The sequence below is a fragment of the Nematostella vectensis genome, chromosome 13 (genome assembly GCF_932526225.1).
Source record: "Nematostella vectensis chromosome 13, jaNemVect1.1, whole genome shotgun sequence".
Classification (NCBI taxonomy): domain Eukaryota; kingdom Metazoa; phylum Cnidaria; class Anthozoa; order Actiniaria; family Edwardsiidae; genus Nematostella; species Nematostella vectensis.
The window spans coordinates 8,138,304-8,164,095 of NC_064046.1; the positions used below are offsets into that span (position 1 = coordinate 8,138,304).

General features: G+C 39.4%; 2 protein-coding genes across 8 annotated transcripts in view; one reads left to right on the forward strand and one right to left on the reverse strand.

Annotated features, from left to right (window-relative positions):
* The first annotated feature begins 197 nt into the window (after window positions 1–197).
* On the forward strand, window positions 198–23,073 carry LOC5507047 (kinesin-like protein KIF28). Of its 2 annotated transcripts, XM_001627663.3 has the most exons (27): window positions 199–358; window positions 420–458; window positions 541–617; window positions 750–766; window positions 873–895; window positions 1,122–1,243; window positions 6,647–6,725; window positions 7,619–7,685; window positions 9,256–9,345; window positions 9,749–9,845; window positions 10,347–10,499; window positions 10,994–11,258; window positions 11,683–11,837; window positions 12,380–12,468; window positions 12,867–13,002; window positions 13,304–13,367; window positions 13,677–13,819; window positions 14,198–14,344; window positions 14,645–14,732; window positions 14,953–15,012; window positions 16,948–17,035; window positions 17,331–17,498; window positions 17,885–18,007; window positions 20,383–20,652; window positions 20,903–21,058; window positions 21,633–21,755; window positions 21,910–23,073. In XM_001627663.3, the coding sequence occupies exons 1-27, from the start codon at window positions 345–347 to the stop codon at window positions 22,006–22,008; spliced, it is 2,952 nt and encodes a 983-aa protein (XP_001627713.2). In that variant the 5' UTR covers window positions 199–344; the 3' UTR covers window positions 22,009–23,073. The 2 variants fall into 2 exon arrangements, with proteins under 2 accessions (XP_048576625.1, XP_001627713.2); XM_048720668.1 differs by lacking the exons at window positions 20,383–20,652; window positions 20,903–21,058; window positions 21,633–21,755; window positions 21,910–23,073 and adding exons at window positions 18,380–18,539; window positions 18,980–19,507 and having other exon boundaries at window positions 198–358.
* Window positions 22,972–25,792, reverse strand: part of LOC5507048 (ankyrin repeat domain-containing protein SOWAHA) — a 9,290-nt gene continuing 6,469 nt past the window's right edge. For 5 of the 6 annotated variants that reach the window (XM_032375516.2, XM_032375510.1, XM_032375514.2 and 2 more), the window contains 3 exons: window positions 24,978–25,135; window positions 24,236–24,333; window positions 22,972–23,759 (listed from right to left, as the gene is read on the reverse strand). In XM_032375516.2, the coding sequence (XP_032231407.1) occupies window positions 23,675–23,759; window positions 24,236–24,333; window positions 24,978–25,135 (341 nt within the window). In that variant the 3' untranslated portion in view covers window positions 22,972–23,674. The remainder of the gene's footprint in view (window positions 23,760–24,235; window positions 24,334–24,977; window positions 25,136–25,792) is intronic. The other variant, XM_032375515.1, reaches the window with a different exon arrangement.

The following is a 25,792-nucleotide window of genomic DNA, read 5'->3' on the forward strand; positions in this document are numbered from 1 at the left end:
AATAAACATTTCAAAAAAACATTCCAATAACTTCCTAATTCTGCTACTGCTCCTTATCTGACCTTTGCTTTTATAGATTTGATTACTAATTGGTGCTAAAACTGACATTTGAAGTGATTTTTGAGTGTTTTACGTCATGCTTTAGGCAAATGTTGCTACCCACTCCCGGTGGGGTTAATGAGTTAGTGAAGTCAGCCCCCTCCTGTTCGGCATAATTCCCAGATCGCCATTTCCGCGGTCTGAGCCAGACCGAACATTAACTCGTACAAACTACAAAAAATAACACCGGATAGAACTAAACCAGTAAGGGTAGAGCAACGAGGCTAACAGCCTTCACTGACAACATGTCTGGCGAATCGTATGTATAATTTGAAGTCCATTTTTCAAAGCGCTTTTGAGTGATTTATTTTTCCCTTTAGAGTTAAAGTCGCCGTGCGAGTTCGACCGTTCAACTCGAGGTAAATTATTCGATTACTTAGAAAGTTTATTAGCAATTTCTTTACCACAAAGCAGGCTTTGAGTTTGGGGTATTTTCAACAGGGAGAAGGACCGTGGCTCCAAAGTATGTCTCGATATGATAGATGCTTTGACTCAAATTAGAGACCCTGAGAATCCAAGTAAGTTGCACAAATAGACTTAGAGTTTTTGGAATGTGAGCTAATCTTACATAATTATGACTTTTCAACGCCTTTATTGTGGAAGATTATTAGAGAACTAACCCAACTCTCCTTCTGGTTGAATTTTGACAGATGCACCCCCGAAAGAGGTAAGAATTTAGTACTTTTTGTAACTTGTGAAAGTATCCGGTTTTAGCTCGCCGTGTCTATGTTTGGTTCTGCATTAACTCATGTTTATATTTCTTTTGCTTGTAGTTCACGTTTGATTTCTCATACTGGTGAGTATACGACACGTTGTTATCGTAGATAAGGTCAATTCACTTCTTCTCAAGTCCTTTAGGCTCAAATAAATTATAAAAATGTATCTATCGGGTGTTTCAAGGAGGAAGTAACATCGACTGTATTAGCAACGTTACCACACAAAGACATCTCAACCCGCTGGGAGTAAAAGTTTTAATTTACCTCCCGCAAAACTCAAAAGTCAGTCTTTTCTGATTACGATAGGTCTCACGATGGGTTCCGCGAAGACGAAAACGGTTACTTACATCCTGAAGACCCAAAGTATGCAGACCAGCGGAAAGTATTCGATGATTTGGGGGCCGGTGTACTGAGAAATGCATTTGAAGGTCAGTAAATAGTAATATAATCGAAAATAAAGCGTCTTTCTAACAAAAAAAAAAATGGACAGGTTTAACTTCCCAGTTTAACGTCCATAGTTGACATTGCTTTAATCCGGCTTCTGATTTATGTTATAGATCGTTGCTTACAATTTATTTTAATTAAAATTATGCGTTGACGGTAAATTAACTGGAAGTAAATCCGTTATGGCTCTTCAAACGCCTTCATCCAGACGCTGGACATGGACACTGGAAATTCGTTTATGTTTGTGTCCTTTTTTTTGTTGTATTTTTTGTATAATATTTAACATTATTATTTCAAGTCATTGTCAATCCTCTGTAATAACGTACCCAACCTACAAGCTGTCTGTACGGTTTTTGCATTCGTTTTTCTAAATATTTGCTTTACTCTTGTGATTTTGTAGCATGGATAAACTGAAATGTGTGTAAAATTGTAAATTACACTCTACTGCCAAAAACCCATTCAACTGGTGACTTGAAACCCAGTGTAAAGTATCTCCATGAAAAAAGTAGTTAATTAGGCCACTTTTACAATGTACAGGTTGAATTTATAACTGCTCAAAAACTGCTGCAGTTACCTGCTCTGTTTAAAAGACCAAAAACAACAGTCTAAAAAAGGGGCTTGTTCTGTTTCATTAAATCAAAGTTGCTGGTGCAAGTTTTTGGCTCAGATCTTTGTGAAAAAGCTATTGCTTTTGGCTTGTTTCACATGCACATTTTTAGTAGTTTTTTTTTTTTACATGAAATCTGTGTCAATATTTGAGCTGCATTCAAGATTTTGGTCCTTATTTTTCTTGCTTCCTATTCAGCATTTAGTTTCTGGCTTATTTGCTCTCATATTGTCAACAAACCAACTGTTCATTACTTTGGGTTTTCATTGATTTTCACATTGTTACTACCTATTATCATGAAAGGATCTGTTAAATTTGATATGTGCCATCAGTAGAACTGATCTAATCTCTGTTTGCATAATGTGTTTGTTAACTTTCAGTTGGTAGTCAAATCTACCCAAATAATTTTTTTTTATGCCAGCTGTTTCTACATTTTGTCATATTTTCTTACTTGTTACATTGTTACCCGTGACATTGTTTCCAAAATCAATAAGATGCACTTGTCTGAGCCATATCACCATATTACATATTATTGCCTGTTTTAAAAATAGTTTCAATGGTGGTTCCCATCTAAACCCTGAGACTTGCATAAATCATGTGTCTTTGCATCCTCGGGGACCCAGGGCATCGCAGAGATTGGGCACACAGGGAGTGCACGAGAAAAAAAGAAGCCCTGGGCAAATGATCTGTAAAAGCTATTTCTATAAAGGTTTCTAATCCGGTTAGTCACCTGACTAGACCTGGCACAGTTTTCCAATTAGCGCCTGTAAACCGGTCCCGAAATTTACATATTACATGTTAACAGGAAAAACAAAAACTATATGCTAAACATAACAAACAATATTGGGGAAATTCTATTGAGAGGGTCAAGTTTAAGGGATTTTACTTAAACTGTTTATTTAATTAAAGTTCTTAAAACCTTTCACTTATATCAATCTAGCCAAAAGAAAGTGTCATGGTATCCCTGTGGTATCCATTAATTAGCATAAACACATGTGCTAGAACCCGCCATCTTGATTAGAACACACAAAGCTAGAAGCTCTATTAAAAGGTTGAGTTACTAGAACCATAACATGGTGTCAGAAGCCAGGATTTAAGGCAGAGCAAGCGGAAACACACCGGAATACCTGGTCGGTATTTTAACCCATTGACTCCTGGCTTTTTTGGAGCTGAATTTACAAAAAACAGACTGAAAACAGATACCTCCCCCCCTATTCTGAGTTTTATACAGCCCGTCAAAGTCAAACACAGCTGCACCTAGCCAGCGGTATCCAAGCTTTCCAACAGTGCTTTGCGGTCCCCACTTTTAATCTCTCGTCGTTGTGCTGAAGCCAGCACAAGTTGATAGTTGCTTGTATTTTTCATCAAAAATACAGCTATGAGCATATTAGGAGAGTGTCTCAGGACATCATGAAGTCTTTTGGGGTATAATTGAGTGCTTTGCTTATGGATAGATGCAAGCAAAGGTGGATTCATGATGATTTTTTCTTGTTTGGCTTTGCCCGAATGAGAAAATGATTTTCTAATGAATCACCACAGCTCTCCTAAATGCTGTCTTTTCTGAAACCAAATTGATTCCAAAATTGTTTACACTGCTATTCTGGGTCTGTATGACCTGGAATTGATTTGTTTGGCTTCGGGGTGAGAAGACTTATAAAAAACCATCTGACTTTGGGGAGAGGAGTGTTGACTGGCCCTCCCCTCGTGAATTTTCCCCTGGATCTCCCAGAATGCTTAGCAATACGTAAAGATATTTTCGTGGTTGTACAATCCTTCAAGGAATGGACATTGTGTTTTGAGGCCAAGGAAATGTACCTGGAGGATCAGAATAAAGGTATCTATTTGTGTCTTGAGCTGTGTTTGCTGATCTCTCTCCCTTGTGTGGTATTTTGAGCGTTTTATTGAGAGGGGTGATTCTGCTTTTCTCTCCTTGTTCGATTTGAGATTTGTCAAAGAACCTGTGCTATTATTTGGCTTAAGAGTAGATGCCAACACCTTGGTTGGATGCATACCTGCAGACCATTTATCCCTTAGACTGATGCCTGAGTATCTTCATCTTGTTGTGTTTATTTTGAATTTATGAATTTTTTGGGTTGTGGGTACTTCCCAAAGCCGGTACAGGCCGGTTGAGGGGTCAATGTGTTAAACTCCATTTGTTGTCAAAATCGTCGAAATATTGCCGAACTCGCTGGTCTTCCGAGTCCTCATATGGATTGGAGTTCCACAGACCTCCCACAAGCCTTCAAGAAATTCAGACCTACTTGCGAGCTGTACTTTTCCGGGCCACTGAAGGAAAAATCAGAGCCGGAGAAAGTTAGCTATGTTCTTATCTGGACGGGAGACGAAGGAATCGAGTTATCCTCTACTTGGGCTCTTGAGGAGTAAATCTAAAAGCAAGCCCCAACCATCTAAAGTCCAACACAAGGGGAAACCCAACAAGGGGAAATTTAGCAAGAAAATTCACACCATTGATGAAAGTGATTCTCAAGAGCCCCCTGCATCCCAATTGTATTACAACTCGATTGCAATTGATAGTATTGTTAAGGGCGAAACCCAAGCCATAGTGAATCTGCAAATTGACTCTGGTCAAGTCATCGAAGGAATCGGAAACACCTACGGCCATCAGCGGTACCTGCTGAGAAGCCTACCTATCATCGAGATATTCCTGTTGATGGTGATACAGCACAGTCAACATCCAGTGATGGTCCGAGCCTCGCAGCAGGAAAGGCTACAGTAGAGCCTCCCATCATCGCAAGCCCCCAGCCTTTGCGTCGCTCAGCTCGAAACATCAAGCCGCCTGACAGACTGAGCTTGTAGAACACTTGATATGTTTAAGCAAGCATGATTTTACAACACTTATTTTGTCTTGCTACTGTTTGATACACTGTTAATTTTGGACATTGCTATACCTGATTAGCATTATCAGTTTAGAGACACTGAACATTGATTGTAATAGTTTACTTAGGAAAAAGGTTGATGTCATGGTATCCCTGTGGTATCCATTAATTAGCATAAACACATGTGCTAGAACCTGCCATCTTGAATGGTACACACAAAGCTAGAAGCTCTATTAAAAGGTTGAGTTACCAGAACCATAACAGAAAGCATAGATAAACTTTCAAATTCTGAAAAGGGAATTGAATTTGATTGAAATTTGAATTTTCTACCAAGTTTTGAAAATTTTCCTGGCCCCATGGCAGGAGATTGAATCGAGGGAATAATTCCAAATTTTGGCAGGAAAATCTAAAACAGCATATTTTCCTAGAATCAGTTAAAATTCAGAGATGGCTGTGACAAAGTGTTTTCTTTTGCAATGCTACTAGAATTATTTAGAACAGAGAATTAAATGCGAAAAAAAGAAAATATTGTTTTGTTATAAGTTTCAAAAACAGTGCACCCATATGAAAATGTCGCTATTCTTGATTGAAAATGCAGCGTGCACGCACAATGCAAAAACAATTCATCTTGATCTACGTCACAAATGACTGGACCCGGGCATTTCAGTTGACCAAAATAACGCAATTTTACATATTTGAGTTATTCACGTGAATCCGCGTTTGATAGGGTGGATAAGAACCACATACCAGTTGGAAGAGGAAGATGTATAAATATATTGACCAAATCTATCAACTCTGAAAGGTTTTATAAACTTTAACCTTTGATGTACAAAATAATTCTGACCTAGAAATCACGCATTTGAAATGAGTATGAGCCACTAGAAGCACTACGACGTTTCTGCAGTATTTTTTACTTGCAAAAATATCCTATCGTAGTGTCTACACATCGTGTTCCGTGATGTTATTGTAATAAATTAGAATAAATTAATTTTGACATCTGTGCATGGGTTTTCTCTTATTCAGCTCATGAAACACGTTTAGGTTTTGTCCTGCAAAACAAATATTCCAACATCGCTGAATAATGCTGCTACTTTTTCCAAGTGCACATTCCTTCGTTTTAATTTTGCTAATGTATACCTGCATTCTTTGTTAGAGGAGAGTAATTTAGAAAGACTACGAACTGTACCCCGTTGATAGCAAGCGCTCCTCGACTTTAATGGTTCACAGTAAACTTGAGCGTTAAGATTTGCACAACACAAACACATACATATGCAGGAGTTGCTGTGATCTGCTGCTTAAAAGGAGAATTTTTTTTAAAAAAAACCTAGCCCTTTTGGATAGAACTTTAAGAAATAGCTGAATTGCTTGGTAAATGAAAGACTTTCCGTAGCCAGTAGGAAGGCTCACAAAGACATTGACTTCATTGTTCAGAAAAGCAGAGATAGCCTTTCTTTGTTCTTTGTGTGGTTTCTCTATCCTAAATAACGTTGGCACATCTTTAAGGCTAAACTTAGGACAGATTTATCGCAAATAGGTGAAAGAGTCGTAGTGTTTTTCTCAATTGTTTTTCTCCATATTTGAACCGCTGGATAAACTCACACCGAAATCAGTGCCAGGAACCCATAATTTCGTATAATTCATATATCTCTGAATTTTAACGGATTTCAGAAAAATATGTTGTTTTAGATTTTCCCACCAAAATTTTGAATCATTCCCTCGATTCAATCCCCTTTCACGCTGCCAGAAAAAATTTCAAAGATCTGTAGAAAATTCAAATTTCAATCAAATTCAATTCCCTTTGCATAATTTGAAAGTTTATCTATATGCTTTCTTTTGGCTAGATTGAGATAAGTGAAAGTTTTTAAGAACTTTAACTCTCTTGTTGTCATGCTAATTTTGATATAAAAAAATAACAACCTTATCATTGTTTGCATCAATTTCAGGTTTCAATTGTTCGCTTTTTGCATATGGTCAGACAGGGGCAGGGAAATCATATTCTATGGTCGGCTATGGGGTCAACAAGTAAGTCATCTGCTACAGCTGAACATAATATGGTTAGATTTCATTTTGTGTTGTCAGATGTTGGGTTAACGAGTTAGTTATGGTCAGGCACTGTATGTGGGCTTCTGTACACAGTACAATATGTGAGACGTTCAAGCCACAGTATTGTATTTACCCTTATCTGAAAGATCTAAGGTCATTTGATAAACCTGGATTATTGTTTAAATTTCTTATTTTGTTTGATTTTGACTAGCCTTCTAATACAACACTAAACACGAATGCGCCCTATGCGCTTGCCTTAGGCAAGCTGTCATTCGTCATTTGACTTCACTGAGTGCAGAGTTCTGTAGAGAAAGGCCAGAAAGCTATGATAGTGTTGAACATTGGCTGAAAACACCCAATTTAAGTAAAATCATTCTATCTATTGATTAGAACTATTCTTTTAAGAAAACCAATAATAACAGAGGATTATTAGGTTTTGAAGTGATGAAATTTGAAAATATGTTGTTTGTTCGCTTGTGCACTTGAATGATGCCATTTCAAATAAGCGTGCACACACTGTTTTTGAGTTTTATTTTTTAGTTTGAAAGAGCACACGCTGTGTTCAATTTCTAAATTACATTTTTTGCTCTGGTTTTTGTAGAGAATTGACACCATCCCGAATATGCCTGATGTAGTTTTTTAACAATCTCTAGTACTTATAAGTGTTGTATGGCTTTAGTTTTTGCTATGTTTCTTCTGGCAGTTTCAGGGGGCTTCATTCAATTAAGTCTAGCTGTGAATGGCGACAATTTGTGAAAAAGGGAGCTATCCCTTTTATAGCGTACAACTTTTGTATCAATATCTTTCTGTGACTATCCTGAAACATGTTTCTTGATTCGATTAATTTGTTCAACATGTTTTTCTCCACCCAGGGGGATTGTTCCAATTACATGTGATGAGCTTTTCAAGCAAATGGCAACTAACACTGATGCAACTGTTGTAAGTACAATGTAACTGAAACCAAAGTCTCAATAATATAACATATAGAAAGTCAAGTACACCATGTTAAGGGGCGATGCTTGATAAGTTTTTCCTTTGTATTGTGATTAACTAAGCCATGACTTACATTTGCTGCTGGATTGACAAAGGGGCATGACTCGGGTTGGCTGACCCCCCCCCCCCCCCCCCCAAAAAAAAAAAAAAACAGTGCTTTACTTATCTTAGAGTCAACTTATTTGACACCTTTTTGTAATTTGCATGTGTCTTGCACCTCCCCTTGGAGGCTTTTCCACCATTTCTACTTCTAGATAAGATCTTTATTTTTAACTCGGGAATGTGAAGCATGTACGAGCATGTACGCTATGGTCATTTGTTTTGTGATTCCGTAAAATATATATAAGCTAGTATTTTCATGTCTTCCATGTGGGTTGAGCATGCACCTTCGTCACCAACGTCAATTGATCTTCTAAGGTTCAGTCCAATTCAAGTTGTTTTGCAAACAAAACAAGTAAAATGCTAGCAAAGCGTTTAATTCTCTTTCTTGTAGTTCTTGCTGATTCATGTCTCTGGGTTTTTGCGTTTTTTGTTGGAATTTGTGCTGAAAGAGCGTATAGTAAAACTGCGACTTTTAAGTCCGAGAAACATAAGGTAAAGGTTCTGGGTCTCTGGTCGCAGGGTAGTAAGAATAAAGCCTCTGTTTGAAGGACAAAATAGAAGATAGATTTCCACAAATTGTTTTTTCATAATTCTTCCCAATCAACTAAACTAAATAGTAAATATCAAACAAAACTTGTACAAATACATGGCCCCCGCCTTCATCGAATAACCATTTTGTGCCTTTCTAGAATGTTAACATGCATAAAACACATTATATGACAGTAGGGTGATCAATAATTGTGAGTATTTGATTTTGTTTGCGTAAAGAATATGCTGAAATTTGACATGCTAGCAAAAAATTTTTTTGATCATTATGATACCAATAGTTATAAAAACAATTTTAGTTACTGGTCAACTTAGTATTGCCATGTTAGTCTAGCGGTGCAAACACTTGTCTATGACCACAGCATCCCGGGTTTGAATCCCACTACAGCGCTGTTTTTTTTTTTTTTACTTTTTGTAATAATAATTAATTAATTAATTATAATGTTTTTTGTGTGTCATGACATCAAAAAGAAAAAAAAGTATAATCATCTTGGATGTGTTCATGCTTTGTTCAGTATCCTGTATATCTTCTATGCACCCATGAAAATGACTAGGAAAATTTTCATTCACATGTTTCATGTCACAGAGCCTTAGATTCAGTTAAATCTTGGCAAATTCCATTAAATAGCCAGTATTTGCTAAACTGGGTAACAGGTATAGATATTTTGTGAAAATGTGAAGTCTGGCAATTCTTGAATAAGAAAGATCAAATTTCAGCAGCTAAGAGGTGTGCATGCTCCCTGCACACACCCAAGCTACAAGTCAGAATTTGTTGTTTTCATTGCAAAACCTGGAAAATTTCCAGGGACTTATTTTTTTCATAGTAATTCCAATGGTTGTTTTTCATGTGTGTCCTTTTTTCCCTAAGAAATACCAAGTTTCATTCAGTATGTTGGAGATCTACAATGAACAAGTGCGTGATTTGCTGTGCAAGAACAACCCCAAAGGAGGCTTACAGGTGAGCACTATGCTTGTTTGGTTGAACAGACAGCTCCTAAATACTGCACAAATAATCATAGTCCTGTCCGAAAACATCTTCCACAAAAACAAAACAAGCATACCAACTTATTCTCAAAGCAATCGCAATATAGAGTAAAAAATCTAATCGAAAAGCTAGAAGAGGTGTATGGGAGCCAAAAAATATTTACCCCTCGTATGTTTAATACATTATGCTCTCTGCCTCTTGCTGGATATACCCTTGCTACACCTGTCTTTTAAAATGATTATAAAATTGTATTGTTCATGATTCAACATTTTAGAGATATGGATTTGATATCATGGAGTTTCCTGATCTCTTACATCACCTGTTGCTTACATGTGACCAAACATTTGTCAGCCTGAATGTTTTCTTGTGTGCGTAGGTGCGTCAAAATCCCAAGGAAGGCTCATTTTACGTCCAAAACTTGAAGAAAGTCGCTGTGGGCAGCTACGAAGAAATTGAAAGAAGGACTGAAGAAGGTATAGTGTGAAACATTTCATTTAAAGATAGACACAAACCTTTCTGTTACTCAAATTGCTCCTCTTTGACACATTATCGGTGATGATTGATGAGAAATGTAATTTTAGAAATTGTAATGTTGTACCTGAAAAGCTTTTCTTGTTTTGGCGTGAGACATCGTATAACTTTCATAACAGCTAGGCAAGCTAGGGGGTGCACTGAGCACAAGCAACCCCTCCCCCCTTAACAGCCAAAAGTGGATGTTTTCTTATTTCCATCCCTCTAACTCCTTTGGAGGGGCTCATGTTCCCTGTTATTCTCTGTTATTTCCAGTGTGCAACCCCTCCCCCCTTAACAGCCAAAAGTGGATCTTTTCTTATTTCCATCCCTCTAACTCCTTTGGAGGGGCTCATGTTCCCACAGCCTTTGTTGTTCTCTGTTATTTCCAGTGTGCTACCATCAGGCTATGGCACATGAAATCCTGTGTTTTTTATCACAAATTATTCTATGCCTCTTTGCAGGAACTGCCAATCGAACTGTTGCAGCCACTCAAATGAATGCCACCAGTTCCCGCGCCCACACAGTGGTGACAATAGCCTTTGATCAGATCATGAAGAATGAAAGTGGTCAGGAAACAAAGAAGAGTAGTATCATTAACTTGGTTGATTTAGCAGGTAAGGCAATTATTGATGGTGACTTTATGTAGCTACTGTGCATGTGCGAGTAGAAACTATGTCATCACACAGAAGAAGAAAAAAGGAAACAAGTAAGATTGGCCGCGGGGTTTACTAGGAAAATTAGACCACAGATACACTTTGGGATATGATAATTACAAAGTGCCAGCCTATAATCACTTTATAAAGAATAAAATATCTAAAACATCAAAAGATTATGGGGATTGTTAAACAATTCTTGGTTGAATAAACACAAACATGCCTGTATTCCATTCAATTCCTGTTTATGATCAATAAACTTTACATCAAGTTTTTGATTTATAAAGAGTTTGCAATACGTGGCATTCTTTTACTGTTTATCAAAACTTTTTTTAGTTTGATAATACTAAAAAAACGTAGAAATATTGTGAAATAAATACTTGTTGCAGTAGCTACATGCACATTTTTCATTATGGATCATACTTAAATTCTGACATATTTTTTGAAAACCACAGGCAGTGAAAGAGCTGACAGCACTGGCGCCACAGGTGACCGCCTCAAGGAAGGAGCTAACATCAACAAGTCCCTCTCTGCCTTGGGAAATGTCATCTCTGCCCTTGCAGACTTGTCTCTGGGGAAGAAGAAAGTGCTTGTGCCTTATCGTGACTCTGTCTTGACCAAGCTTCTGCAGAATGCCTTGGGAGGAAACAGTAAGACTATTATGATTGCTGCGCTCTCACCAGCAGACATCAACTATGATGAGACGCTCGGTACCCTTAGGTGAGTCTCAGGCACTCTGAATAAATGTCATTGGGATGTTCTTGGGCTTTAAGGACTAGCTCACCCTCCCAGGATCCATTGCATTCAGGACTTGAAGTTACGGACTAAAGGGTTGCATTTGTGATTAGTTTCTAGTAGGGACCGTACTATATTTTTCAAAATGCAACAGAAAATATAATGTTGTCCTAATTCAGTAACCATTAAGCATGTTCCAGTGGGAGCTACTATGGCCTAGTTCAAATGTCGTATTATCCATGAGCTGTATTCAATGCAAATGCGTTCAAAATTAATCAAGTAGATTGTTTCCCCTTCATTTCATCAGATTAATTTAATAATTTAATAATCTGAATTTAAATAACAGGAAAATATGTTGCGTTGAGTGTAATGTACTTGACCTTGAGGTTTTCATTCTCAAATCTTACAGGTATGCTGATCGAGCAAAGAAGATCAAGAACAAAGCAGTTGTCAATGAGAACCCTATGGACAAACTTATCCGAGAACTCAAAGAGGAGAATGAGCGACTAAAAAAGTCCATGGAAGGAGGAATTCCCCTTTCAGCAGCAGGGATGAGCCCAGAGGGTGAGAAGTGATGTTGATGTATGATGTATGATGATTATGATGATGATGATAATCATAATTGTGGTGATCGTGTTAATGATGTTGATGGTAATGGTGATGTTAATGATGCGTTATTGGCCATAGTTTTGATGGGAATACTGCAGGCCTTTTAACCAGGGGGGGAGGGGAATCGGGAGAACTACCCGCTTTACTGAAAGGTCTGCTTAAAGGAAAGAAAATAAATAGGACAAGCTAGGACAATACAACTAAGAGAAATTGGTTAATACTATTCCACCCCCTACCTGCTCAAAATGCTGGCTACGGAGCTTTGTGCTGCTGGTGTTGATGGCGATGGCTATAGTGACGGTATAGACAGTAACAGTTATGATATGACGAGCTGTTTGTTTATGAACCGCAATTATTTTGGTTGTATAGTGTTGTTTATATAGACTAGTGGCGAGAGTGTATTTGATTACAGTCAATAAGATATTTGAGTGATGCTACATGTATGTAAAACAATTTGATGTCTGATGTGGCAACTGAAATGATTAATTTATCTGCAGAAATTGAAAGGATGAGAAAACAGATGGAGGAGGAGATAAAAGCCCAGCTGGCGATAAACAATGAAAGTATGATGAGCTGGGATGATAAGGTACATAGTTAGAGAATCGCCGTATGATCATTTTAGGGGTGCATCAGTAAAGCCTACGTAGCAACTGTTTCCGTGAGGTTTCATCAGAAATATATATAGAGAGAGCGCGTGAAGAGTGAATAAAAATGCGCAAAAAGGCTAACGACACGGGTTAGATTGTGAATAACCATTGGCCATGCAAAATGACATCATGAAATATAATTGATGGGCATTTTTCCTAGACAATGCTAGGTTTCCGCTCTCTTAAACCATCCTCAGTCAAGTTTGACAAAATATGTCAAAAATTCTTTAAGTTATTTTGAAATACGTACACATTAATACGTGTACATTGGTAGAAGCAGTTGTGCAAAGAATGGAGATTTGCTTAAGGTTGTTTAAGAAATGTTTCTTTTTTTTAGCTGCAACAATCACGTGATGAGGGTTCCAGCAGTGAAGTGCAGGAAATGCAGCAAAAACTGAATTCTGTGCCTCACATTGTTAACCTGAACGAGGACCCTTTGCTGTCTGGTGTTGTCAAGCACTTTATTGAACAAGGTGATCCCATAAATTGTAACCCCTCTTTTTGTCAACCCCTCTGTTTCTCAGCTCAGCGCATCTAGCAATCCTTTTCTTTGTCATGAAATGTTTCTGGTGTTAGTGACATATTATGGAATTTGAAGTATTGAATAGTAGAACAAAGCATGGCAACAGTTCACGTGATGATATTTCTAGTGAATCTATATTTTAAAATATTCTTGTCAATAGCCCACACTGTTTGCATTCCGCGTTTGGATACCTGGATCTTGGAAGATTTTTCTAAGAACTAACAGATTAATTTCTCACCTCTGCTCTGCAGAGGAGGTCACCATTGGAAATAAGAAGGCAGAGCCCCAGCCAAGTATTGTGTTTAGTGGTCTGAGGTAAGACTATTTATAGAAAAACACGAAAAAAATGTGTTTTGACTCGCGTAGTAGGTCACACAATAGACGACTTAAACTACGTACGTTCAAGTAGTGGCATGTTGTTTATGCTTAAAGGCCAAGGGATGTTTATAGCGAATGTGCAAATTAGCGCAAAGGGGACTCAAGGACGCTGAGAAGGACCCGGAGAAGGAAGAACAATTCCTCTTCTTCCTTCCCTACTTGCTTACCTTTACTAGCTAAGAGCTCGCTTTCGTCATTCATGGTGATCTGCCTTCACAGTCCCCCTTTTCATTGATGTTTTTTTAGCATTCAGAAGCAGCATGCAGTGATCACCATAAAGGATTCTGAGATCACGATTAAACCTGGAACGTCTGGGGCCAAGACAAAAGTCAACGGACTTCCGCTGACGGGAGAGACCCCTCTCAAACACATGGACCGCATCTTATTTGGTAAGTTTACTTTTAGTTTTTGCATGTTAAGGTAGGGTGAGATCCCGCCACTCTAAGGATACCAATTTTGTAAAAATTCAAAATAAGTGAAAGCTATACATCTAATTTTAACCCGCTTTACGGTTTTGGAAATTGAGCTGTGAAGCCCAATTGGTCCATTTGGCCCTGACTTCTGCAGTTGTTATCCACAATATCATACGCCAGTCAACGTTTTAATTGATTTCAGTTTATGCCCTATTATTGGTACAGCGATTTGGCCCCTTTGGCAAACCATGCCAAATAATATCTAATATCTGCTAATAATATCTACTAATATTAAGCGACATATCCAAACGCCAACAAACGCTCAATTGAAATTTTGTATAATTTTACTACCAGGTTCAAATCACATGTACTACCTCTTCAACCCCAAGAACAAGGAGAAAAACGAGGGAAGTCCAGATAGGGTGGACTGGGATTTCGCGCAGAAAGAGATCGCGGAAGCAAAAGGGTTCTCTACAGGCTCTGGTTCTGGCCAGACCAAAGGTTAGATTCTGCTCTACTTCTTTTAACCCAATTTTGTTAGCGTTCTTTTAACCCGCCGTTATGTTAGCGTTCTGTTAGCACTTAGTTTTTCGAGTATCCTGTACTTTTCCGTGAGGGTCTGGGCAGGGCCACGCCAGAGGTCTCAGGTGACTTCATATTACTATTTCGACGCCTTATCAGGTTTTATATGCTGTTCGGCTTGCAGCTATCACGCCTTCCCCCATCCTTCAGTTCTGAATACTCAGAACGCTGAAACATTTTATTTTGAGCGCAACTTAAATAAAAATACATTTTCAACAGAGCAACAGCTTGCGCAGGAGCAGGTTCTTGAACTGCTACCGCTGGTCAGTGAAATTAACGCAGTCAGCGAAGAGCTGGACAAGCAGAAGTAAGTGTATGTATATGGGCGTAAGCCGCAACTAATAGTACCGTATTTGGGCATAGACTCCATTCGGTGAGGAATAGACAACACGTCTCTGAACACTTTGAACGTGGTCATTTTTTATTTGCTAATTTTGCGTTATATTGGAATTTTCTTATGCTTTTAGTAGTTTTCTAGGCTTAGTAAGGCGTAGGTAAATAATGTTATTTACCTTTTTTTATTCTAGAACGTTTGAGGTTGTTCTCGTATCTGGAGCTGCGCAAGGAAATATTGGAACTGGAACCAAGTAAGGGGATCTAAAAGGCGGGTTCCTTCGTAGTGAATTTAGTATCTCTTGTTTTCTTCTCTCTGCTGTCTTCTTTTCGATTTGCTTGATTTACTCTGGCTATTTTTGAGTTTCACATTTGCGTAACATTGGGTGTTAACCATTTACACGTAAATTACGGAACAATCGTTTGGTTGCACCAGTGATAAATGGAACGTCATGGAATAAAACGTTCCATTTTTTCTTATTTGCATAAGAATATTTGAAATGGGTTTCCTGTGTTGTGGAGGGAAACAAAATGGCGCTGAATCCAACCAGTTTAATTTTATGTATCCAAGAAGTTCTTGACGACAATTTTGAGGTTTTTTGTATGACAACAATGAAATATACTTCCTAGGTGCAGCGTCTTTCTTTACATGACGCAAACTGAGCCGCACCGAAGATGGATACGACATTTCCCAAATCGTCAAAACTGGGATTCTTTTAAAAAAAAACTTTTTAGTCTGGATTTCCCATTTGGAACGTCCCGAAAATCAGTGTTCCATTTAAGTTCCTTGTGAAATTTTCGGAATTTCGGTGTAAATGGTAAACGCTGATTGTTACTTAGAAGGACCCACAAGACATACTGATTTAGCCGTGCGTGTAATAAAGTTGGTGCAAAGGATTCTAGGGGGTTCTATAGTTTTGGGGCGGCCCAGGGTGGTATGGGACTAATAGGGTTAATTCTGACTTTTCTGCTTTGCTTATTCCGAGTTTAGCTACTTTTCTTATTTTGTTTTCCATATTTGTGGCTTTCTTGTTTACTTCAGGGCGGCCGAGGGTGGTTCAGGAGGAATATGGTTAATTATGAACTCTGCCGTTCTAACCCTTCACTTATTCAAACTCTAGTTCTGTTTTCTCTCACTTCTATCCTTCTTCAGCCAAGGCTTTGATGGCAGCATCCTCTCGGGTATAAAGTATGTCTGAATAAAACACGGTATAAAGTATGTCTGAATAAAACACGGTATGAAGTATGTCTGAATAAAACACGGTATAAAGTATGTCTGAATAAAACACTAAACAATTTAAAAGATGTAAATTATTAAACAAAACGCCTTAATTTAAACGTCTTTATTTTATCCATACAAAATCAATTTTTTTTTCTATCATTCTGGAATGGGAATGGTTGGTAGAGAATGTTCAGAATGGCATTCGAGTCATTTTGCTACAGGTAGCAAAATGTGTGGAATGGCCTTTATTCGATTCCGGAATGGGAACGCGGGATAAAAGAACGTGTGCTTTTTCTATTTTAATTATTCTCATTCCGGAATCACGAGTAAAAAAAAAACGCGCCCATAGAGGACAAAATCACCCTTCGAGAATACATTACTATATGACTGTAAGTGTAAAACAATTGAGTAATGATTAACCGCTGTATTGTCGTTATTGGAGATGCAATAAGTGGATTTGAGAGCAGCAGCAGTAGCAGTGGTAATAATAATAAACTTTAAAATAACATAAAGTAATATATATCGTAATATAATGGACACAAAATATAAATGTGAAACAATATGTCTAAAACCATTTAATGATTAATCAATCCATTAAATGACTTTAAGCTATAATTCATATAATTCCATATAATGAAATATAACATGACATTGAAATTTTACCTAATGTGGGAAATTACCTCCTGCTTAAAATTTCTACCGTTACTTTACCTAATCCTAGTCCTTATTCATTTTCTCAACATTATTGTAATGCCTATACAGTATTTCTTTGATTTGTAAACACCGTAGTAACCTGTACCACAATATGCTGTGGCCTACCTAAATCAAACCCATATAGTTAGTGTATACATATAGTTAGTGTTTAACCTGAACCCGGCCAGTATGCTTTTCAAACCTTTAGTAAATGTGCGTACCTGTGAACGCCCCGCCTAGCGCTAGCACGTTTTGACCCTGCTGTTTATTTTAGGGTCATGGTTAAGATGAAGAATTTGTTGAACGAAAATGTCTGGCTGTGGGATCGTGGCAAATTTCTGAACAGAAGATTCTTGATGCAGGTATGTGAAACATAAAATTTTATGATTTTTTTTAATTAGAGTTTAACTTTTCATGCGTATTGTGTTTAATCCTATATTCAACAATGGTTGATTCGCAAGGAAACTTCAGAATAACAATCTATGAATGAAGTATGATACGTTATTGACAATACTTGATTTATAACATCTTAGTTACTTGCTTAAATTAGCCGATTGAAATGGATTCTTTGAGCCACTTGGCGTTGAGCGGGAGCATAAAGTTGCGGCGTGCTTGGTCTTCTTTAAATTACTTTCTTTCGCATTGTTGCTTTTATAGGAGATGTATCAGAAGTTCATGGACAGCGAAGATATCAACGTTCCAAAGGAGGAGGACCCTTTCTGGGAACCCCCTGAGGACGTGCTGATTGGCACAGCGAATGTGTTCCTGCAGAGTTTGGCATACGCCCTCGATTTTGATGATAAGCTAACTGCTACTGATTACAAGGTGAATGGCACACCCTTTACAAGAAGAAAGTAGACAAAGCTGGTAGGGCCCTTGAACCTATGTTTACAGGGGTAAATGTAGCCGACAACCAGTACTTAATCATGTCGATGGTTCGTGTTCGCGAACAAAAGATTATTTTAGCCAGTGCTTGTAGCTTCAAGGTTTAACGTGAAAGGAGTTTTAGACAACTGTAAATTGACTCTGACCAACCAAAGCCTCGCTCTCAAATACAATAGGATCTTCAGATAAACCCCTTACCTTCAGATTATATTAATGTAGAAGGATATAGCATTATGCAACTTACTCTGGAATCTACCCAATAAACCTCAATCTACATCCTAATTTTAAGCGAGCGTTCTATTCAATTTTATTATTGTGTTACACAGGGCTCGGAGGAAGCGTCCATTTTCGTAAACGTTTCTCCGTGTACACAAACAGGAAAATCTCTTGACGAGGACTATTTTGTTGACGAGCCTAAAGACCTGCTGGGCAAACCCTTCCACTACAAGGTATGTGGCCTTTTAAGCCGCCATTTTGTCATCCTAGCAGCTATAGGACCAGAAGAAAAGAAAGCATTTGCATCGCCCTTCCTTCAATTTCTTTTGCATTTTTAACGATTGAATTCAATAAGCCAAATGTAAAGCTATGCTTTTTGGTACTAGATGTTGACTAAAAGACTAGACTAATAAACTAAAAGAATATTTAGGCTGGCTGCCGAGTCACCTTATTGCTCGAGCGAGCGCAGGGAGCGAGGGCAACACTAATTTCAGTCATCGTGTCGATTTGGGTTTCCTGTGGAACAAACCGTCGCCATCTTGGAAACGAAATCTCACGTCCCCTCCCCTCATCGTCAATTAGTAGTCTATGCGTTGCCTTTCCAGCTTCGATTTGGACGGACTCTGTGGAAACCAAGATTTGGGCTACCTTTGGCAGTCCGCGATTCACCAGGATTTTTCGCACTTCCTTGTGTTTCCGATAATGTTGAAAGCTCCTTCTTCGATTTTTACGGCGAATACGATGGCGATATCAAAGAATTATTTGGTAAGTATGACGACTTATGATCCGATATTTTACGGGGTTTGCTTATCATGGCTTTCGAAGTTTGTCATTTGATAATAAAAGAATTCGGATAATCAAACTAGCCCCCACCTGGAAAAGCAAAAGATATTCAAACAGCCCAAATCCCATTGCCTGGCGTTTGTACTGTAAGGCTTTGTTTATAAATGCAACTGAGCAAAAAAAACTTTATGAAGGGAAGACAAACCAACCAAATTCCTAAGATAACGGGTAAATAATAAGCATTCAGTAGATCTCTGCGTTATTTGATGAGACTTTCGAATAAAGGGAAATGTAAAATCAATCCGAAAAATCCCATTTCTCTGCCCCGCTTCTCGGCCCTTCTAATATCAGACATTAAATTGCTTTATTTTACTCGATACTGGGTTTGCAGTATTTTATATTTTGAGTCTATTTTTCCACAGCAATGTCCAGTCCAGAACTACTATGATTGCAAATCATTGCCCAAGAAAAAAAAAATGGATTGCTTCATTATTTTAAACCAAGGCAAACACAGCCACGGAGAAGACACAGAGATTCTGTAGAAATCAGTGGGCTCCAGTGAATACTGCAGTGCACTTACATGCAGAAGCTATTGTTAGGGATAACCAGGAGATTATAAATTCTGTATAGTTCACTATATGTTAATACATGAGCAGTAATCTTTTCAGTAGCTATTATCATGGCCACCACTTAGACCCAAATAGCTTACTGGGTATGTACAGGCATGCAGCTCGGGGTGGGCACACGGGTTGTGTCCCTCCCACTCAACCACCAAAAAGTAGTCTTTTTTTAAAATATACTTACTTTCCATAATATCTATGACTGCACATCCCCTCCACAGCTAATCAGATTGTTTATTATGGTTATCAGACTTCACCTTTCCTTTTCTAGACAAACAATGCCTTCAATTAAATAATTTCTTTTGTTTAATAAAATAAGACTACAAGCAATTTGTTTTTGTTCTACTTCTCTTATAAAACAAACAGAGAAACCATGAAAGGGTTAGTGATCAGCCAAGACAGTGGCTGCAAAGAAAATGGGGTCTTGCATAAACCTGGCTTATGGAAAATGTGCGAACTGCCCCACACAAATCTAAAAGAATATTGATTTAACCCTTGCAATTGAATGACCAACCAATCTATGAGCTCGAGCACTTCACTTCTCCACGAGAACTTCTGGTTAATAGTTGAACTAAATCCGCCTGCACGCAGGCTAGGGCCCACGAATGGTCTTTGGCGAGAGCTTGCGAGCACCTCGTTTTTCATACGAGGCCGAGAATTTTTATTTGTTGTATAAATCGATACTGGGAGCACATCGAAATTTCGGGGGGCCATTCGGGGGCCCTCAGGCTAGAGCTCCTCGGTCATGCTTACTGTCGGAGGCTCTGGTACCAGACGAAAACCATGGCAAAGACGAGATGTTTCTCTTACGGCTTATCGTTTGCAATGGCGGATCATTTTGAGAAAGCGTTGATTCTTATGCTTTGAAAACAAGGACAGTTAGTTCGAGTAAAAAAGATTATTGAAAATAAGGATGGGGCGTGCGAGAAATAACTTTTGATATATCCGTCATCCAAGCTTTCTTGTACCTATCCAAGACTTAACGGCTAGTTATAGCGGATAATAAAAAGCAGATAAAATCCCTGAGTATCTTCGCAATGTCTGGGGACATTTCAGCTCAATTAGCCACTGCGCGTATTGTTCAGTATTAAACCAGGGAAGCGGGGGGGGGGGGGGGGGGGGGGCAAGGTAAACAAGTATTTCTGTCTCTCGTCGTAACAGTAGTCACTCTATTAGAACTGAAGTATTCATACTTCTCGTGCTAGGTGACAATAAGAAGTGCAGACATCCACAAAGCCCGCTTCAACAAAGGTGTGTACATCAAGTACAAATGCCTTGGCGACGAGGAATTCACCCAAACCGACACAAAGGCCAACACTCTATCGCCTGAGTTCAACAACTCTAAAGTGTTCTCAATCCCGAGTATCTCTGAGAAGCACCTGGAGTGGTTTGAGAACGGCTGCATTACCTTTATGGTGTATGGACGGCAAGAGGACAGCATTCCAGACCCGCGCCTCTCTAAAATGACCACCAAGGTATTAAGACCAAACCTCTCTAAAATGACCACCAAGATATGTAAGACCTGCACCTCTTTAAAGTGGCCACCAAGATATGTGAGACCCGCACCGCTTAAAAGTGACCTACAAAAATCGTAAGACCTGCGCCTCACGAATAAATATAGGTTTGGAGGATATAGAAAAGTATGGAAACCTTTCTTTTCGGCTCATCCCCTAAATTCTAATTGAGCTTATTGCGCCATTCATTTCGTTCTACTCGTTGTTATAGGAACTGCGTCAGATGGACCACATCAAGGGCCCTCAAATGGGACCGCGGACCGGTACAATTGTGGGCGCAGACGTGAATGTTTCACAACTAAAAGCTGAGACCATCTTAATGAAAAGACAGCTGGAACGACTCCAGAACAAGGAAAAAAGGCTGCAGGTACACGGTATCGTATTATGTTATCATTGATATAGTCGTCGCCGTTGCTGCTTTTGTTGTTATAGATTTGAAATTTTTTTTGCATTCAGGGATTTTGTCGTCGTCTTTGTTTTATTTGTTGCTTTTGTTTGTTTTGTTGTGCTGTCGTCGTCTTTGTTGTTGTTACTGTTGCTCTACCAGTTCCCTCGCTCAGGGATTTTGTCGTCGCCCTTGTTGCTGCTGTTTTTTATTGTTGTTGTGCTATCATCGTCATCATTGTTGTTGTTACTGTTGCTCTCCTAGTTGTTCCTCTCGCGCTTATGGGCCTGCGGCTATAAAATCAGAGCCCGTTCGAGCTCGAGGAATTCTTATATATAAATTGGGTTGTTGAGTTTATCCCGCACCTTTTTGTGAAGAATGCAAGATGTTTTGAATACCCATGATGCATTCTGAAGTCGAGTTCTTTCAACTGGTCATTTTGGTGAGAGACTTGACACACTCGACATATATACTAGATGTATGCCCATGAGCTCGCCCTCTTTTTTGGACCATATAACTCATGTTCGACTCCCTTTTGAATTGTTTTTGCATCTAGAATATCTGCGACGATTTTGAAAAGAAGTCGGACAAAGACTACGACAAATTCTACCGTGAAATTCGCGCTGCCGCGTTCTACAAACCCGGGCAACTCAAGTACAAGGTCAACCAACTAAACGCGGTACGTTTGCAACGTTAGCATTAAGAACGGCACATTAAAAAACAGCATTGAGACTTAGCTTTGCCCTTGGCCTTAGCTTGTTATAGAGGTAATCTTATAGCATCATTAAGTAGTGCAATAAGTTTGACTAAATACTTTTTCGGCTTTTTTCCAGTTAATGAAAAACCAAAAAGGATCCACTGCGAATGGCGGCCAAGTCAAAACCGAGCTACCTAAGGCACAAGAAGGGAGCCGTGCTTGCATCATCATGTAGCCCTTCACTACCCCCCTGCGGCTAAATCATAACCCCCCCACACACACACACACACGGATAAATCATCATGTAGCCCTTCACTACCCCCCTGCGGCTAAATCATACCCCCCCACGGATAAATCATCATGTAGCTCTTCCCTACCCCTCCGTGGCTAGATTCTCATATGCCCCTCCCCTACGGCTAAATCATATCCCTCTCCCCCTACGGCGAAATCATGATCTAGCCTTTCCCACGGCCGTTACAGTAAACATTAGGTATATAGTCCTCTTGGGATATTTGTCAATCTGGTGCAGTAAAACTCAGTAAACAGTAAACTCGACCGCAAAATCTACAAAGAGACCTCACCCATCCTGGTAAAAGGAAGATATCGTTATGACCGTGGTATCTCCACTCTTTAAAGATATATATAGGTATGACCGTGGTATCTCCACTCTTTAAAGGTACATATAGGTATGACCGTGGTATCTCCACTCTTTAAAGGTACATATAGGTATGACCGTACTTGCTCTTTTAAAGCAAATCCTCGTTTAAATAGCAGTTCAACCATAGCTTGTATTTACGTGTATTTACGTGCATACGTCGCTTTGTCAGAAGAGAATGTATAACTTCCTGCGATTTTTTTTATTCTGAGATCTCTTGTCGACAATTTTCAACTACTAAACCCTTACTGGCTTCCGTCATTCAAACTAATTGAATTCCATGCGGTGTTATATAATTAGTCAGTGACTTACGTAGAGGTGATGTGGTTTGAAGCCATTTCACTGCTGGCCATGGAATGTCGGAAACCAATAGACAATTCAGCTGTTGGAAGTCGTCGGCGTGAGAGAGCGGGATATTTAAACTGCAGTAAGAAATGCACTAGTGCACATTTCCGTTAGTGTCTGTCTCTTAACCGTAGTCTTTGGCATCGATTTATCAATGCACAGTCCTTTCGTAGAGTATTTTTATTACACAAGAAATGATTGTAGTTGATTGTAATATTTATTATTTTCTAGCTTTGTATAAAGATGGTTATTAGATGTTGTCTTTGAGGTATTTTGTAATAAAGTATAATCTTTCACAAATATACAAGTGTTATTTTAGGCCTAGTTCATACGCCGTTCTTTTCATGAGCCTAATGTAAATACATGCAAATAAACGAGGTCGATTGTTTCATCTTCATTTGCATGCATTTACATTAGGAACGGCACATGGAAAGAACGGCGTATGAACTAGGCCTTAGTCTCCCTCGCAGCCGTTCTGGAATCGTCAGATTGTGGCTTTGAGGTACATTGCTAACGTGTTATATCGCATTTAGGAGTGAACGGGTTAAGTTGACCTTCCATTTGTTTTAACACCTTTAATAAGTAGTCCAGATGACTCTTTGCCTTGGCGGTTCAAAATATGCATATTAAGCCGTATGTGCAGGCTTGTTTTAACCTGTTTGTCTGTAGTAACTAGGCTAGTTGGTGAAAGCTTGTAAAAGATTGTAGCTTGTCTTTATTAATGGTATTTTTCAGCATTATTCCAGGCGTTCTGTGGTTTTCTGTGGTAGGGATGAACAGTGAAAAGTTGAGTCTGAGAAGAGCTCAGCGGAAAGGATACTTCCTGCGACGTCCGATAAACCGCCACAGGAAACCCAAACGCCTTAGACTAGCCTGGGTATTTTTGGGACTTTCTTCCTGGTCAAGGTGGCACAAGAAACACTCTCGGTGTCCAGTTGCTGATCTGGTTTATGTTAGGTGCGGATCTTGCTCGGCCCGTGCGGTACCTGATAAGTTAAACGTTCGTTTAAGGTAATTAACACCCACTTGGCCACTCCTCTTCCCCCTCAAATATCTTGTAATCTGTGCCCTCCTCTCCACCACTTAGCCACTCCCCTACCCCCCAAATATCTTATAATCCGTCCCCTGCTCTCCACCACTTGGCCACTCCCCTACCCCCCAAATATCTTATAATCTGTCCCCTGCTCTCCACCACTTAGCCACTCCCCTGCCCTCCAAATACCTTGTAATCTGTCCCCTGCTCTCCACCAATTGCCAACTCCCCTACCCCCTAAATATCTATAGTTTGTCCCGTTCGGAAGCTTGGTCCATACTGTCATATTAGCAGGTGCGTACCAAGTGGGGTACGCAGTCATATGTATCGTATGGAAAAGGATAGTATTTGACGATCGTTCAATAAAAATATACACCCACTTTGTGGCGTCAAAGGGGGGCGGGGTGGGCACCCTGTGCACTACATTACCTCATTTCCGGTTCACTGGGAGGTTCATCTGGAACTTCGAGTTTTGTGTCTTTTTCCTTTTTACTCGACTTCCCTTTAAGGATCTTCACGAATGAGGACTGAAATGATAAAAAGAAAAAAAAGTTTTAAAGATATAGCTTCCATCTAGCAGTTTAACGAGTCTTAAGCCCGGCGCACACGGTAAGCAAAACTTCATTCGTGCAATTTGCTCACTGCCTCGCAAGGCCAAAAACTCACCGTGTGCGGACGTCGATCGAACGAAATCACGTCTCGCGAGCAACTGAGGCAAAATTCTCACCTGCTTGAACTGTGAGTTTTTGGCCTCGCGAGGCAGTGAGCAAATTGCACGAGTGAAGTTTTGCTCATCGTGTGCGCCGGGCTTTAGCAAACGCGCGACATTCTTGTGTAACCCTTATTTTGTATGACGCGCATGTGACTTTCGTAGCTGGTGGAAGTAGCGGATGAATATTCAGATATATTATTTTAAAAAGTTCTTAAACATTATTCGAAAATATAAACATATGCGATCTTAGTTTGCCAGTGAAATGCACATTTAAAATATATATATGGGGGGTTGTTACACAAGTTGTGCTTCCTGTAATTGGTATGTTAAGACCTCACCCAAAACTCTCCTCGCTTGGATGGCTCTTCCCAGCCCCACTTGCCTCACGGCTAACCACAGGAATCCCGAATAGAACCCTTAAAAAAGGGCTGAATACAGTCTGTCTAATAAGACACTCACCGATCGTAGTTTCCGAGGCGTTGGTGGAGTGACAGGCATGTCTAAGCCAATCAAATCGACCCCTGATCCGAGCGAGCTGCTGAGAGTTTGCATCTGTACCAATAGCGATGAAATGTGCTCCATGTCTCGCTCATTCTTGCCTGACGAACGTATGGCTGCTAGCAAAAACATGCATGTATTTGTAAACCATTAGTCTCTGGTTTGTATAGAGATACAGACGATTCCAGGAAGTCTACAGCGAGTTAGTGCAGAGCACTGTCACTGAAAATTGTATTTAGGCCTCTCGCGGGTAATTGTTTTAAAATTCAAATTGAAGCCCGTTTAGAAACCCCTTTCAAGCGAGCGATCGATCTGATCTTTGGCGAACATAACCACCCCATTGTAAACATTCCACTTCCTTGTTACCCCTGAAATATGCCAAAACTTATTTTACTCGAAAAAAAGGATCGAGATACGAAGCCTGTACCAGCATAGTTAGTAGTAGAGACTTCAAAGAATACAGCAAAAATTCAAACTTTTTATGCTATACCCCAGAGCTATAGCCCCGTTTTCAATCTAAGTGCCACTATATTATGTTTTCTTCTAGACCACAGAATCATAAAAAGGCGTCTGGGATTTCCCCTTCTTCCCCGTCTTTCATGACGTGCTTATATTGATATTCGAGGGCACTGGAGGGTTGTGGAGAATGGGTGAGTGGGCAGGGCGCGAAAGAGTGATGTGAGAAGGGAGGGGTTAGTTTGTTTCGTCATTCTCCCCAGACGCACGCGGTTTCCTCGTGGAGGACCCATATACTCGTATATCTGGTTTCATAATAA

What these genes read in the sequence shown, in the direction of transcription:
- LOC5507047 (XM_001627663.3), top strand. An exon ending in ACCCCAAAGGAGGCTTACAG is followed by an intron (nt 9,346 to 9,748) that starts GTGAGCACTATG and finishes TTGTGTGCGTAG; the next exon opens with GTGCGTCAAAATCCCAAGGA. An exon ending in ACAGAAGATTCTTGATGCAG is followed by an intron (nt 17,036 to 17,330) that starts GTATGTGAAACA and finishes TTGCTTTTATAG; the next exon opens with GAGATGTATCAGAAGTTCAT.